General features: G+C 40.5%; 2 protein-coding genes across 3 annotated transcripts in view; one reads left to right on the top strand and one right to left on the bottom strand.

Moving 5' to 3' along the window:
• Positions 1-16,872, top strand: part of numb (NUMB endocytic adaptor protein) — a 260,447-nt gene that overhangs the window by 69,627 nt on the left and 173,948 nt on the right. The window lies entirely within an intron of this gene.
• LOC127526001 (uncharacterized) lies at positions 13,764-14,609 on the bottom strand. The gene has a single exon (XM_051919740.1). The coding sequence runs from the start codon at positions 14,607-14,609 to the stop codon at positions 13,764-13,766; it is 846 nt and encodes a 281-aa protein (XP_051775700.1).

The following is a 16,872-nucleotide window of genomic DNA, read 5'->3' as shown; positions in this document are numbered from 1 at the left end:
CACCCCTCCCAAGTTCTCTTTGTTCCACTTCCATCTGGCAGAAGATACTGTAGTATCTGAACCAGTTCTGCCAGGTTCTGCAACAGCTTCTACCCCTTGGTGGTCCTGACTTTGAACTCTTTGCTTACCTCCTGCCTCCTGCCCTCAAATCTGCTTCTGGTAGCTTATTTATATGCAGTACTCTGTTACACTTGTTACTACAGTTGTTATTTTATGTTTAGTTGTTTTTGTTTATTTTTTTTTTTTTTACTATCCTCTTACCTTTTATCTTTCTATTTATAATGTGGTGTAGTTCTTCACCGGTCTTGCACTTTTTCTTTGTTTGTGTATGTTGCACCATGGTCCTGGGGTACAGTATGTCGTGCTATTGTATGCTGCAATATGGTGTATTAATTGTATGATAATAAAGCCACTTGAGTTGATTGATTGAATCAGTCATCCATGTTTCTGCTGTTTTTTAGAACTGTCCATTTCTTAGTGACTGAATTGCATGTATTACTATTGAGTGCTGTTAACGTACAGAGCATTGGTAGCTGGCATATTCAACGGGCAGTCTTGTGTCTGTGTTTTGCTTCCAAGTAAAATTTGTTTTCCTGTTTTGTTAAATTATGCTCAGTGTGGCGCTTGCTCACATGCACCAAATGAAAGTACATTTATTTTCAGAGCTGTCATTCAGACTGTTGAACCTAGCCTTAGTGTTAAATATGTGCCAGCCTGAGTTTAACAGGAAATTCTGTTCTTAGAAGAAGAGTGTAAAAAAGAAAGTAAAGGTATGGTAAACATTGTCACTTTTGGAACAAGGAGACATAGGATTCAAATTTAGTAAAGTTGTAGCAGGGAGGTTTTCAAGAGAAAATGCTGCTGATTGTTGAGCTGGTACTTTTGCGATGCCAAGCTGGACTGGACTAAACGGGTATGTTAAATTTTGGGGCAAATGATTGTCAACGTCTGTTTAGGCCGTACAAAAGGTATTCAGAATGTCCTGAACCTTTCAAGGAAAAAATAATCTGAGATCAGAATTGTTTTTCAACCATCAGAAAGCTCATTTTATTGAAGACTTTTTCAATGTAGTCATCATCAAAATCCATGCATTTTTAAGGCACTTTATTCTCCAGTCAAAGCATGATGCAATCAATTTGCCCATCTCCCCTTTCACAGTTTCATGGAGCTCATCACAAGTTTTCAAAGCGTTCCCATGGAGATGTTCTCTGATTTTTGAAAACAACCAAAAATTGCAGTTTGCCAAGTCAGAGGAATTAGTATTGCGCACCATCAACTCAATACCAGACTGCTGAATGTTTGCCACTTCACACTTCCAAGCTGACCAAGGCACATTGCCGTGGTGGAGGAAGTAAATGAAAGGGGTGTGACCTCAGTTTATTCCACAGAAAGCTTTGGACAAGCAGACCTCTGAGTTCCACTTGGCTGTCACTATGACTTATTGCTCCAGTGGTACTGTAGCAATAAGGCTTTTCCGAGAATAAAAATAAGTATTGTTCTGTCAACTGATTTGCAGCACCTTCCCTTGACTGGGGCCTTGGAGTTGTTGGGGAGCCACACTTTTGTTTAATTCTTGGCTTTAGGTCTGAAAATCTTAATCCAGGCTTTGTCTCTAGCCATCAAAAAAAATTAAACTCTGGAGACTGACCTTTTTGAAAGTTGGCAAGAAACTGATATGGTGCTGCTTCTGTTCTTTTTTTTTTTTTTTTTTTTTTTTTTTTTTTTTTTTTTTCCAGCAGACATGGCATCCATTGGGCTGTGATCTTGGAAAAATTGTTCAGTATCTTCATGTGGGAATGAAAAAAAACATTTTTAAACCTTGGAACAGTGGTACTCTCCAGGAAAATAAATATGAACACAAGGAAAGCTTGAGGAAGATTGATGGCTCAGAACTTTCTGAAGAGTTGGTCTCGTCCGTTATAGGAGATGGACGTCTGAGGCAGAGCTCCGCTAGCAGCGGCTTTATTTTCCCACGTATTTCGTATTATTTAGAGGTATCCTGTATTTAACCCGACCAAGGAACTTCCACTACAATATACAAGCATGAGTAACAAGAAGAAAAGTCAGAAAGAACCGGTAAAGAATACTTAAAGCTGCATCAAAGTCTGGACAGACATCCGGCCCGAGTGCAAGGTATGGTCTCTCGGAGACTGACCTGGTACAGGCAGACGAATGCGCAGATTTCCTGGGACCCCGCTCCATAGTATCGTCTCCAGTCGAGAGTGAAAATGGGAGCGAAGGTGCAAGTGATACAGGTTGCGATGGATCGCCGATTTCTGAGGATCATTCGAGACTAGAAAAGGCCCTGCAGGATGTGCTCTCATCTACTCATCACAAGCCCGCAGCACCTGCTGTAACAGGAACTGCATTTCCACTCGTGGAGCACAAAATCCGAAACGAACTGTCCGAACTGAAAGAGATGATCGCTACACTGGCCACTGCCATGGCTACGGTCATAAATGAGCTTAAGAAGGATAACAAGAATGATCTTATGAATGAGCTTAAGAAATCTAACATTGAGATTAAGAAGGATAACAAAGACCGGGAAATTTAAACATTTTGACGTGAACTTTAAAAGCATGTTGGAGAAATTAGAGGAACACATCGAAGAAAATAGATCCAAACTGAAAATACTTGCCAACCAGATTAATGACGTTACAGATCAGCTGGATGATGTTAAGCAGGCATTCACGGCTCTAGTTGAAACAGCGGAACAATTGGCGTCTAACGCCGATGAAAAAACTACAGCTGCGAATTCCGAATGCAAAAAACTCGGAGACAGACTTGCGGCCCTGGAAGGTGGGTGCAGAAGAAATAATATAAGAATTGAGAGTATACCTGAGAAACGAGAAAGCTCAAGCCCAGTGAAATTTGCAGTAGAATTACACTCTAAAATTATTGGAGATGATTTTAAACTCGACATTGAGATAGCAGCAGCTTATCGCATATACAGATCAAGCACCTTTAAACTTAGGTCTTTTATTGTCCGCTTCGAGTGATTACGATGTAAGCTTGATGTGATGGCACTTCTCAGACACAAGCAAGAGATTATATTTGAAAATAATCTTATTCGTATTTTACCTGATTTCTCACCATTAACAGATGCAAAACACGCAGTCTACTTTAACATTAAAAAGTTGCTACAGAAAGCCGATATCAAACACAGCCTCTTGTATCCCGCCAAACTGAAAGTGGACGTTCAAGACCAATATTATGTATTTTCAAGCAAGGAGGAAGCTGAAAAGGAACTAAAGAAGCTGTTTCCGACACTCTTTTGAAAGTTAATAAGGAGCCGTATTCTGTCAAGGCATGGGAAGGACCTATCATCTGCTGTCGGATCCACTTTTAAAGAGACTGGTATTATAATTATACATCCTTTTCTTTACTTGGACATTGTCTAGTTAAGACATAAACATATAAAGAGCCCGTTTCGACAACGATAAGATGAAACGGGCACGAGTGGAATAGCAAGTAATAAGTATAAGCACCACAAACCTGATATAGGTGTATTGAATGAATGCATAATTAGGCCTGGAGCTGTAGTCGAAATCGCTTTTCAGGCCTCTAGAGCTTTAATCGAACTCGCCTTTCTCTTTGAATTTTTGTGGCCGTAAATCCGCCGCCTGCCGCGATGATGGTCGAAGTCGCCTTTCTCTTTGCATTTTTGTGGCCGTAAATGTGCCGCCTGCCGCGAAGTTGGTCGAAGTTGCCTTTCTTTTTCAAATTTCGTTGCCGTAAATCCGCCGCCTGCTGCGATGTCGGTCTCGTAAGGTTTTTCGGGCAGCTGTGCAGAAGGCGACTGCACATTCGGCTTCGGACGGACCCTGCCGCGATGTTGGTCGAAGTCGCCTTTCTCTTTGAATTTTCATGGCCGTATATCCGCCGCCTGCTGCGATGTTGATCGAAGTTGCCTTTTTCTTTGAATTGTCGCGGCTGTAAATCTGCCGCCTGCCGCGATGTCGGTCTCGTAAGGTTTTTCGGGCAGCTGCGCAGAAGGCGATTGCGCATTCGGCTTCGGACATGCGCAGAAGGCGACTATGCTTTCGGCTTTGGACGGACGTGAGTGAGTGAGTGAGGAGACTGGCAAATTATATATAAGATTACAGTTATAGACGTGAGTGTGGAAGTAATTAAAGTAGGTTTTTTTTTTTTTTTTTTTACTACCTTAAAGTAGACTGTTTAACATCATACTCTTGGTTTATTGCTATTTCTACTATTACATTACTATTACAATTACATTACTATTACAGTTCTACTATTACATTAGGATTTACTATGTTTATCCTAGACTACTTTTCAAAATCATTCCCAGGGTTCATTCGTTCATTATCTTAATATCTTAAAATTGCTGAAGATTATTTTAAGCTTTAAGACTGTTAATGATTATATTTTCGGCAGATAGTATTTAGAATTCAGCTGCAATAGATATCTCTATTAGTTCTAATTCTCAAACGCAGTTGCGGGGTGGGTATTTGTTTTGTTTTGGACGTGCTCTGTCTCTTCGTATGTCAGAGGACCGGGACATCGCGAAGTGGGATCAAGCCTCATGTGGGGAGGCAAAATGGGGGGGTGGGGGGATACAGGGGGGAGAGAAGGAGAGCAGGCTATATCTAATCTATTCTTCTAATCCTTATAACTATAAATATCAATGCAACAATAGGCTAAAATGCAATAACTCATGGGGAATTTTGAAATTAAGATTAAAACTGCCTCACTACCAGTTAAGACTATTAAATGACATTAAAAACTCAGAATCAATGTCTCCATGATGGAACAGTTAACTTTGTGAGCTGGAATGTTAAAGGCCTGAATCACGAAGAGAAAGAAAGTATGCTCTCACCTAACAGGCTTAAATGCTAAAATAGTATTTTTACAGGAGACCCACTTACTAAGCAAGGATCAGTTCAGACTACAAAAAGACTGGACTGGCCAAATGTTCCATTCTAGCTTTACAAAGAAAACTAGAGGGGTGGGAATTCTCATACACAGAACAGTTCCATTTGTAGCATCAGATGTAGTATCGGACCCTGAAGGGAGATATGTGATGGTCATGGGCAACTTATTTAACAGTAAAATGATTTTGATAAATGTTTATGCACCCAATGTCGATAATAAGGAATTCATTCAAAATCTATTTGCATCCATTCCCAGTGTGAACACTCATAAAATTATAATGGCTGGGGACTTTAATTGTGTTTTAAATCCACTCTTAGATAGGACTCCTGTGACAGGGGGGACGACATCTAACACTGCAAAGACAATTATACAGTTTTTAACTGACCACAACTTATCAGACCCCTGGAGGTTTCTTAACCCAAACTCAAGATCGTATTCGTTCTACTCACCAGTGCATCATAGCTACTCAAGAATTGATTATTTTTTTATAGATAATAATTCCTGCCTACGATTAAATCGTGCAAATACGACACAATTGTTATCTCTGACCATGCCCCTCTAGTCTTGGAGCTAAAATCATTAAGCCCCTCACACTCACCTCGTAGATGGCGTCTTAACTAGGGATGCACCGATACCACTTTTTTGGAAAACGAGTACTTGCATTTCAGTACTCGCCGATACCGAGTACTTAATCAAAACATGATTTAAATTTACAGGTAACAGCTTTAGTCATATAATTTAACAAAAAAAAACAAGGGACTAGTTTGGAATTAAGAACATTTATTTAAAATGAAAAGCATGTTGTATGCAACATATTACAGAATAAATAATTATAAAAAAAAATTTAAACAGTGGCAGTGCAACTCAAGTATTTTTTTCAGTTTGTTGTAAATCTGCCGCTTTGGACAACATGGTCCTCAAACACATGCGCTATTGCCTGGCTGGTGTGCGAGCCGCGGAATTGTTTCGCATGTAATATGGCTCGTTGCGGCGTGAAACTCTCGTCTATCCACTGGGAGGTTAGGCTAATTAGCGACACAGGGCTAACACTGCTTGTCCAAATATCCGTAGTGAAACTAAACGCAGAGGTGGATTGCAGTAGGCTGTGGATATGTTTTTTCACGGAGTCGTGTAGTTTAGGCAGCTCCGTGTCAGTCATGTAGCGGTGGCTTGGGACATCATATCTGGGCTCCAGAACATGGAGGAGACGCAGGAATCCCACATTTTCTACCTCCGAGAGTGGCTGGTCACTCAATGCAATGTACTCGATAATTGCCTGTGTTATTTTCACAGCACGTGGATTGTCTCTGGACATTTTCTCTCGTCTTGCAAGAGTTTGCTGCAGCGTGGGTTGTGTTGGTTTAGAAGCGTGGGTAAACTCTTTGTACTCGTTGTCGTGTTGGGATTTTAGGTGCTTGATTAAATTACTTGTGTTAAATGCGCTACCTTTTGAGCCTCCTCTGGACAATTTCGCTGAGCACAATTTGCAGTCCACCTTTGTTTTGTCGTCTTCATTCACTTTGAAATAGTTCCACACGGCTGACATGTCTCGCCTCGCCTTCTCCCCGCTCTGAGCTGGAGCCGGGGCCTGGGGGCGGGCACTCGGCGCCTGTGATTAACCCCTTACACGCCGCTCAAACAGACATTTCTCAGACCGTGGTATCGGTCCCCGGTATCGGGGGACTTTTAACGAGTACGAGTACTTTAGAAAATGTGGTATCGAGGCCGATACCAGATACCCGTTTCGGTATCGGTGCATCCCTAGTCTTAACCTTCTTCTGTTAGCAGACGAGAACTGCACAGAATTTATATCCAAACAAATCAGCTTCTTCCTAGAGACAAACATGCCCACAGAGGTTTCTGCGGGAACACTGTGGGAAACTGTAAAGGCCTTCTTAAAAGGACAGATAATTTCATATCTTTCCCACAGAAATAAACAAGTAAGCCCGCGATTCGCTAGTGAATCAGAAATCCAAGAATGGCAATCAGTTTCTGTTCCGTCCGATATTTGGATGGATGACATATAATGGAGGGTGGGTGCATCTGGGGAAATGTCATTTAATTCAATAAGCATATCTGTACTAAAGCGGTTTCGTTTTGTGGAGACTTGATTCTGTTGCCTTTGCTGACACCGACTGCTGGCAGAGTGTAGTGAACAGGTTGTGGTGTTTGGGCGCCACCTACTGACTCTGGGAAGCCGCTGCGTTTGACTCTGGGGCATGCGCCACGGCGCAGTATGCGCCTCGGTGGGAAGCCGCTGTGTGATGAAATATCATGGAGGGTATATGTGGTGGTGTGGGCGGTTGCGTCCGGGCGGCTGTACAACCTGGCATGCACGCTTTACCTCAGGTGTAGTTCACAGGTCGTAGGCGTGATAAAGTTTCCATTTAATTCAATAACCCTATTTGAACTAAAGCGGTTTCTTTGTGTGGGTGCCTTTGTTCATTGTTTGTATCCATGACTGTACAGGTTGTGTTGTCTGGGCGCCACCTACTGACTCTGGGAAGCCGCCGCGTTTTGGGAAGCCACTGCGTTTGACACTGGGGCGGGCGCCACAGCGCAGCACGTTGTGTTATTTGGGCGCCACCTACTGACTCTGGGAAGCCGCTGCGTTTGACTCTGGGGCGGGCGCCGCCGCGTTTAAGGAAGCCGCTGCGTTTGACTCTGGACTCTGGGGCGGGCGCCAAGACCGCAGTGCGCATGCACCTCGGTGCGTCCACCGTGCATAAATTAACTGTGGTTTAGTAATATATAGATTAGAAACCAAGAAACTGTCAGAGCTAAGAAGCGGAATTACTAGAATAGATGAAGAACAAGCCAGGCGTCCAAGTGAAGCTTTTCACAGGAAAAGGCAGGCCCTGCATACAGAACTCAACATCTTAACAACTAAAGAAACTGAACAACTTATTTATACGTCAAGACATCATTACTGTGAACACAGAGAGAAAGCTAATAAGCTTTTAGCTCAACAAATTCACAAACAAGAAGTTTGCAATGCAATACCGGTAATCGCTAACATGAATGGAGAAGAAATCATTGACCATAAAAATATAATGCACGCATTTAGAGATTATTATAAATCCTTATATTCTACTGAGTTCAAAGAAGACAACACACAATCTAATGCATTTCTGGATACATTACAGACACCACAAATAGATGCTTTAGGTGCTGAGGAACTGGGTAAACCTCTGACGCTAACAGAATTACTAGATGCTATAAAGGCACTTCAAAGCAGGAAATCAGCAGGCCCTGATGGTTACCCCGTAGAATTTTATAAGAAATTCTCCACTCAGCTAGCTCCCCTCTTATTGGCAACATTTACAGAAGCTAGAGACAACCAAATACTACCTCAAACATTTCGTCAAGCATTAATCACCGTCTTTCCTAAACAAAATAAGGACTTGTTACAATGTGCATCATACTGACCAATTTCACTCCTGAATAATGATGTTAAGATACTCTCAAAAATTCTAGCGAGAAGGATGGAGAAAGTGCTGCCCTCGGTAATATCACAGGATTAAACTGGATTTATTAAAGGCCTACACCTATCTTCCAATCTCCGACGCCTGTTTAATGTTATATATTTACCAGCAAAATCAAACACCCCAGAGATATTACTATCATTAGACGCAGAAAAAGCATTTGATATGATTGAATGGAACTACCTTTTCACTGCATTGGAGAAATTTGGGTTTGGCCCGAATATTTGTGCATGGATCAAACTACTGTATACCAATCCAGAAGCTTCAGTTTGTATTAACAACATTTGTTCAGACTACTTTAAGCTAGAACGTGGTACCAGACAAGGATGTCCCTTGTCACCACTGCTGTTTGCAATCGCCATTGAACCACTGGCGGTTCACTGTCGAAATTCTTATCAGATAAAGGGGATTATCAGAGAAGGACTGGAACAGAAAATTTCTCTATATGCAGATGATATGGTTTTATATATATCAGACCCAGAAAACACTGTGCCTGCAGTTTTAACAGCACTCACAGAATTTCAAAAGATATCTGGTCTTAGAATTAATCTGAATAAAAGTATACTCTTTCCAGTGAATTCACAAGCATATAATATTAGATTGGAGACCCTACCTTTTACCATAGCAGGTCAGTTTAAATACCTAGGGGTAAATACCACGAGTAAACATTATTTGTTGCTCTTTATCAACAAAATTTTGCCATCTGTATGGAAAAAATTAAGCAAGACTTGCATAGATGGTCAACCCTTCATCTCACTCCAGCCGGAAGAATTAACGTTGTTAAGATGAATATTCTTCCTAAACTTCTTTTTTTATTTTAAAACATTCCAATATATATCAATAAATCATTTTTTAAGCAATTAGATTCAACAATAACCTCATTCATTTGGAACTCAAAACACCCACGTATCTAAAGAACGACCCTACAAAGACCTCAGGCAGAAGGTGGCATGGCTTTACCTAATTTTCAGTTTTATTACTGGGCAGCAAACATACAAGCCATAAAAACCTGGACACAAAAAAATGAACATAGACAGGCTTGGTTCGCAATTGAAGTAAAATCCTGTAGTACTACTTTATACTCCCTGCTCTGCACTCCAATAAATGCAAGTTATCGCAAATATACTAATAACCCAATTGTGCTTTACTCACTCAGAATATGGAACCAAGTTAGAAAGCATTTTAAGATGGAAAATCTTTTATCCGTGGCACCTCTGCAAGAGAACCACCTCTTTCAACCCTCGCAAACATATCCAGTTTTTAATACCTGGAAAAGTTTTGGGATTAAAATGCTCAGAGATCTTTATATAGACAACATATTTGCATCTTTTGAACAATTACGTTCCAAATTCAACCTCCCAGCTACACATTTCTTTCACTATCTTCAAATTAGAAATTTTGTTAAACAGAAACTGCCCGATTTTCCTCACCTCGTACCTTCCACCATGCTGGAAAAAATACTGCTCAATTTCGAGGAATTAAACACCATTTCCGCATTATATAAAATCTTATTAGAGTCGCTACCTTTCAAAGATCCAAGAGGACATTGGGAAGAAGATCTCTTAATCAATATATCAGAAAAGGAGTGGAAGGTAGCAAAGCAGAGAATTCACTCGAGCTCCATATGCGCAAAGCATAGAATTATTCAACTAAAAATTATATATTGAGCTCATCTGTCTCGCTTAAAACTGTCCAAAATGTTTCCAGGACAAGATGCAACTTGCGAACGCTGCAACCAAGCTCCTGCCTTACTGGGTCACATGTTTTGGGCCTGCACCAAACTAACATCATTTTGGACCAAAATTTTTAAGTGCCTTTCAGACAGCCTTGGGGTCACAATCCCTCCTAACCCATTAACAGCTGTATTCGATGTTCTTCCAGACGGACTTGAAGTGGAGAAGGACAAACAAACGGTGATTGCATTCACTAAACTTTTGGCACATAGACTTATTTTGTTAAATTGGAAGATTCCTAACTCTCCTCTGATAAGTCAGTGGGAAATCGATGTTTTATATTATTTGAAATTGGAAAAAATCTAATTCTCAGTTAGAGGATCTGTACTGAATTTTTTCAAAACCTGGCAGGATCTAATCAATAGTATTTTAGAATAAGAGAAATAACTATTACCGCATTTATTTCCCTTCTCCATTTTTTTTTATTTACCTATATATATTTCTACGTTTCTTTTGTTTATTGTTGCCTTATTAAAAAGCCCTAAGCAATTCTCCTTTGGCTAAGCTTTTCTTCTCAGGGGTGAGGTTTGATTTGTCTTCAATTTTTTTTGTTTGTTATAAATTGATCTATTTGTATGGAATGATTACAATAAAATTAAAAAAAAAAAAAAAAAAAAGAACTTTCTGAACACCTTTTATATTTGATAGGATTGAGTAATTTTTGTATACTGTAACACAGTTGTTTCATTTTGAAGAAGCTCAAAAGCATGACCTGTTAGTACATTTTTTTATTTTCAGACCTATTAAGGTTCTGAAGTGCTCAAGAAAGTTTGCAAAGATACATTTTGGAATGTTTAATTAGGGCAGCCTGCCAAATGGCTTGCCGTTCCCTTGTGTTGACATGTCGGCATTCAAGATTTGAGACTTTGCATTCCATTAGAGGTTGAGGTCCTTGGCCCTGTTGTCTGATAGATTACCTAACCCAAGGCCTTAAAGAAAGACACATGGAGCAGCATTTACCACATGTCTGATAAAATGTTGGTGCTTTTCTTTATCTAGAATATGAAGCCTCAGCTGTTTCAATTGTTTCCTTTATGCTTCTCTCTGGTGTTACCAGTACAGTAAATTTAATTTACAGCCCGTTGGCGAAACGGGCATCTTGAATGTGTTTCTGCAGCTGGTTATCTTTATACTGCTTGAGATCAGTTAAATTTTCTTCAGTTCCATCTTGCCTATGTTTATATAAAGGAAGCACATTCTATACTTGACGGGAGTGTTTAGTATATATCTAAGTTTCAGAAGTTATTCTTGAGAGAGAACAACAGAAAGGCTTTTTATTATTAACTAGCTGTACCCGGCCACGCATTGCTGTGGGTCAGTCTGGTTAAATGGAAAAGAAAGAAAAGAGAAAGCGCACGTTTCTAATATGTTTAATTTCACAGTGCTTGTGGGTATACAATATTTTTTGTTGTTCCATTGTCTGTGCAGATATAGAGATTGTCTGGTTTGCCGACTCTAGAACACACAACATATAATTGTCCATGTGAGAAGCAATCCATGTCTAGATCTAAACCGCACAATTCTAAAGATTGGCCCTGAGCTTTGTTGATGGTGATTGCAAATGCCAATCGAATTGGGAATTGCAATCTCTTAAATTGAAATGGCATATCTGTTGGAATCATAGGAATGCGAGGAATGAGTACATCTTCACCTTTGAAAGGTCCTGTCAAGATTGTTGCTTCTACGACGTTGCTCATTAATTTTTTTACTGCAAGCCACTTTCCGTTGCAAAGCTTTGACTGGTTGATATTTCGCAACATAATTGGCACGCCGATTTTCAATTGCAGTACGTGCGGTGACATCCCTGGCAGATCGAGTGAATTCAAAAATTCTTTTGGATAATTAACAGCTTCATCTGCTTCCACAACAGTGTCGACGGACTTGTATGTGACTGCCTCGCTTTGAATGTTAGACTGAATAATATTGTTAAGTTTGTAGACGTCTTTGTTCTTGGCCGCAAGAATAGCTCGTTCACTCAGCCAATCGTGATTCTTATAATTGATTTGAATATTGGGAAATACTTTTTCAACCAATTCTTCTTTTGACGTCACTAAATTGCAGAAGTTATGAGGCAATGAAATTCATCCTGAGGTCAGATCAATTGGCACCTTTCCGTTCCCAATTTCCAGCAATTGATGTGAGAATATCTCAGCTGATCAATCGTTTTGCAGCTGGACACGCATATTTGTAGTTAATTTTAACATCTTTACGTGTCGCCACAAAGTAGAGTATTTCAGGCAAGCATTTATTTCGTCCGCTGGTGTTGATCGAGGAATTACAGGTAATGTTTGCCTGAAATCTCCTGCAAGCAATATTAATGCATTCCCAAATGGTCTGATGTTTCCACGCAAATCTTGCAATGATCGATCAAGAGCCTCGAGCGATTTTTTGTGCGCCATTGTGCATTCATCCCAAACAATAAGTTTGCATTTCTGCAATACTTTTCCCATGCCGGATGCTTTGGAAATGTTGCACGTGGGAGTTTCAATGAATTGCATGTTCAACGGCAATTTCAAAGTGGAATGAGCAGTTCTTCCACGTGGTAGCAATGTCGCAGCTATTCTGGACGACGCAAGAGCTAAGGCTATGCCATTTTGGGATCGAATTGCTGCCAGAATCAATCTAATTAGGAACGTTTTACCAGTTCCTCCTGGCGCATCTAAGAAGAAGATTTCTCCAACCCCGTTATTGACAGTTTGCATTATTTGATCGTAAATGCCTTTTTGCTTAAACGTTAGCTTAGGAATATTTGATTGCACATACGACAAAAGATCACCCGTGTTGTAATTTTGTTCACAATGCAATTCTACATCGAACGAAGCAGCAGATCGATTTGGTGATGGCATTCCCAATTGATTGAGAACTTTGTTCGTGATTTCTAAGCACAAATCTTCAATCATTATCAACGCTTCGTTGTAGATTTCTGCTGTGAAATCCATGTTCATATTTGAATTTTCCTTGCATATTCGACGGAATATATCTTCAGCCATGTGCGATTTATATTTCTCCCATAACTCTGTTGGAGATGAAGGAGAGCAGGCGGTCAATATGATTGCAAACAATGCACGAATTTGATTTGGATGTGACGTGTTGCACGCGTCATTAATACATACATCCCAGTGTCGGTCGTTCTCCAATAAATTCAGAGCTTGACATGCACTGCGGAAAGTGGCATGTGTAACGCCGTTGACAATTCTCAATTGCTGGAAAGAAGTTGGACCGGGCACATTTACCAACAGCATGCGAAGAAAGAAGCATTCATCTTGATTGGGATGCACGGTGTACAGTCTGCCTATCATAGTTTCTTTGAATATGCCAGGTTGTCCGTCGACTCGCTCTCCTCATTTGCGTCGTTCAAATGATTTTCTACTCGCATTCCATGTGTAATACGTAGGCACTTCCGAATACAGCAGTGTTTTCGCAAACGCAGCTGTGAAATAAACGCGTTGTCCATTTTCTAGATGTACTGCTAAGTGAACAACAGCAGGACTTTGTTCATGTATGGGAAATGAAAGAATTCGCCATACAGCTTCATTGCTGCTCATGTATCTTCCAGCCTGATACTGTGCGATTTCATCGATATGTATGACCGCATTCCTATCACTTCTTTCTGGTTGCACGCCAAAAACTGCCATATCGCTGCTTTTATTCACGTACTTACAAATGTATCCATGTTTATGTGCGCTTTGTATGTTTTTGATAGCAAAGGCGAATATGGAACAACCCACCGGTTATCTACTTCGATGTTACCGTTTCGCATTTGTATGGTTGCTAGTTTACCGCCATCTTCTGCTGATCTTCTTCTGTATAAAGGATATCCATTGTTTCCTGTAACTGTGTTAGATACTAATGCTCGAGGATATCGCTTAGAGCATTTTCCGTCTATCATGCGTGGTGAATTTGGATTCAGTGTACCGCAAGGTCCATGTATCACATTTTTCGTCACAACTTCATGCAAATTCTTATCGACGTCGGCATTGGGTATTTCAGTGCATATTACATCGTCAATTTCGTTTGAAGTGATTTTGTTATAGAGCCAGATTAGTATACGTGCGTGTAGCAATCCTCTCTTTTGCCATTCCACTGAGTACATCCAGCAGCGCACAGACCCAAACACTTCATGTTTTACCATGAAATCCATCAGCGATTTCAGCTTTTGTCTGAAAACACGTGCTGTGATGTCATGCCTATCCACCGGCGATTGCCCAAGAGGTAAGAGCTGTTGTATATTGTCCCAAGCTGGATTGCATGTGAATGTAATGAATAGGTCTGGATGCCCGTAGTGACGAACATACGCAATTGCATCTTGAGCGTACTCATGCATATGACGTGGACTGCCTGTATGTGAAGATGGCAAAATTGTTAGTCTTCCAACATTAGTTGTATTACCGTCATTTACAACTGCATCTCGCAAATGAACGTATTCTTCAGAGCGAAGCTTGGTCTGATTCAAACGGATGAATATCAAACGTTCTGTTTCGATTTTTGCATACATATCTATGATGTATTGGTGAAACAATTGACTTCATTTCAAAATGTGATTGTCTTCATTCTCTCAAATCATTAATCGGTATGAATGATAGTTCATTGTGCTGCATTTCATATTTGTTTCTTCGCCACTGACTGGATTTATCATCTTAACGTTGAAGTGATATCCATCGGCACCATCCCAAAAAATGATTGGATATTGCAGGGCATCGTAGCATCGATGAGTTTCTGCAGCTTTTGTCAATTGATCGTTTCTCCGATGAAGAACAATATTTCTAGGTTGGAATTGATCTCCGACTTTAACAATTGCCACTTCGTCTATAGTTGGAGCATTGAATCTTCGCACATGTTCTCCAGCAGGCATTTTGTCAGCATGAATAACAATCTTGTGTGTATCAGATGGCATTATGTCAATTGCTGTTTTGAACAAACGCACTAAATTGTTTTTTTTCGTGAAGAAGCTCTTGCAGTTGGGAGACGATGGACCTTTTTATGCTGGTAGAAATTCCGCAGCATGCATTCAATTCATCATTGCCATCACCGATGAAATACATTTGTAGGAATTTATGTTGACCATCTGGGAACGGAAGCAGGGAGCCGGCTTTATGATAAATTTGTCCTTTCACTTTGAAAGTTGGCACAAATTGAGCTGTTACGATTTCTGCATCGAATGACGTCATTTGGAAGCATGAGTTGTATTTCCTGATGTTAGATAGCAAATGCTTTGATTCGGCGCTATATCCGGCAAGCAAAGTTTTTAATGGCTCTGGCGGTTCTCCAAGTTGAGGCAGTTTAATTTTTCCAAGGGCGCAACACATTCCTTTTGTTTCTCCATTAAATTTCAGAGCTTTCCAATAAGGACAGACTTCAGTCATAGTGCCGATGAGAACATGCTGGCTCAAACTATAATCATCAGCTGGGTTGTACCGGAATGCAAGGTGATTGTAATCGCGTGATTGCTGAGCACGGAGTCGTGTTTGACGCTGATCTGCTGTTTCTCGTTGACGTCTTTCAGCCACTCTCAGCCTGTCGCGTTCATTCTGTTGAGAACGAAGCAGATCTGAAGCGGCAGAACGCGATCGCTGTGCTCGCAACCGTGTATCCTCATGTCTTGCTCCACGTCGCTCTGCTGCTTCCTCGGCACGTATTTGAGCCATTCTTTGTCTGTTTCGCTCGTTCGCTGATGCCCATTCTTCCTCAGTTTGATTTGCAATTACTCGTTGCACTGCTTCCGCTCCGTGAGTACGACGACCTAAGTTTGATCTTCTGCGAGGCATTATTTGGATGAACCAAAGCAGATCGATTGCACTGAAAAAGAAGAAAGTTATAACAAAAACATATAAAATTGCAAAACATTAAAAAAGGAAAAAACACAAACGAAAAAACAAAAAAATAAAAAATACTAACGAAATATTTCAGTTCAAACGCAGATCAATCGACACAGCTCAATTCCACCACCAATTGCACTGAAAAATAAGAACAACAGTTAAAAAACTAAATGAAAAACAATGGAAAAAAAAAAAAAACTATACTCACGAAATGAACGCTATGGTAAACGACGCAGCTTAATTCCAACGCGATGTCACACGAAATAATTAAATCAAAATGAAAATTATTTGAAATCTATGAAAATTCAATTTAACAATGCAATTGGAAACATTGAAATGGAATCGTAAAATTGGAAATTTGGAAATCGTAAATGGGTCGTAGATCGGAAACATTGAAATTGAATCGTAAAATATTTAGTATAGCGTGTGTTGTTTACGTCCAACAGATGGCACTGTTTTTCAAAAAAAGCATGTTTTTACCTGTCACAGGTGTGACATCTATATAATAGTAGGTATATAAAAACGCGCATATTCGAATGCAACGTTGTGTCAAAATTTCAAAGCAATCGGTGAAGAACTTTTGGAGATTTAAGATTTTGAACAAACGAACATTTACATTTTTATTTATATAGATGTCATAGGGCGGCATGGTGGCGCAGTGGGTAGCGCTGCTGCCTCGCAGTTGGGAGATCTGGGGACCTGGGTTTGCTTCCCAGGTCCTCCCTGCGTGGAGTTTGCATGTTCTCCCTGTGTCTGCGTGGGTTTCCTCCGGGCGCTCCGGTTTCCTCCCACAGTCCAAAGACATGCAGGTTAGGTGGATTGGTGATTCTAAATTGGCCCTAGTGTGTGCTTGGTGTGTGGGTGTGTTTGTGTGTGTCCTGCGGTTGGTTGGCACCCTGCCCAGGATTGGTTCCTGCCTTGTGCCCTGTGTTGGCTGGGATT

This window comes from Erpetoichthys calabaricus, chromosome 16 (genome assembly GCF_900747795.2).
Source record: "Erpetoichthys calabaricus chromosome 16, fErpCal1.3, whole genome shotgun sequence".
NCBI classification, from domain to species: Eukaryota; Metazoa; Chordata; class Cladistia; order Polypteriformes; family Polypteridae; genus Erpetoichthys; species Erpetoichthys calabaricus.
This window is presented reverse-complemented; position numbering and strand designations above follow the sequence as displayed.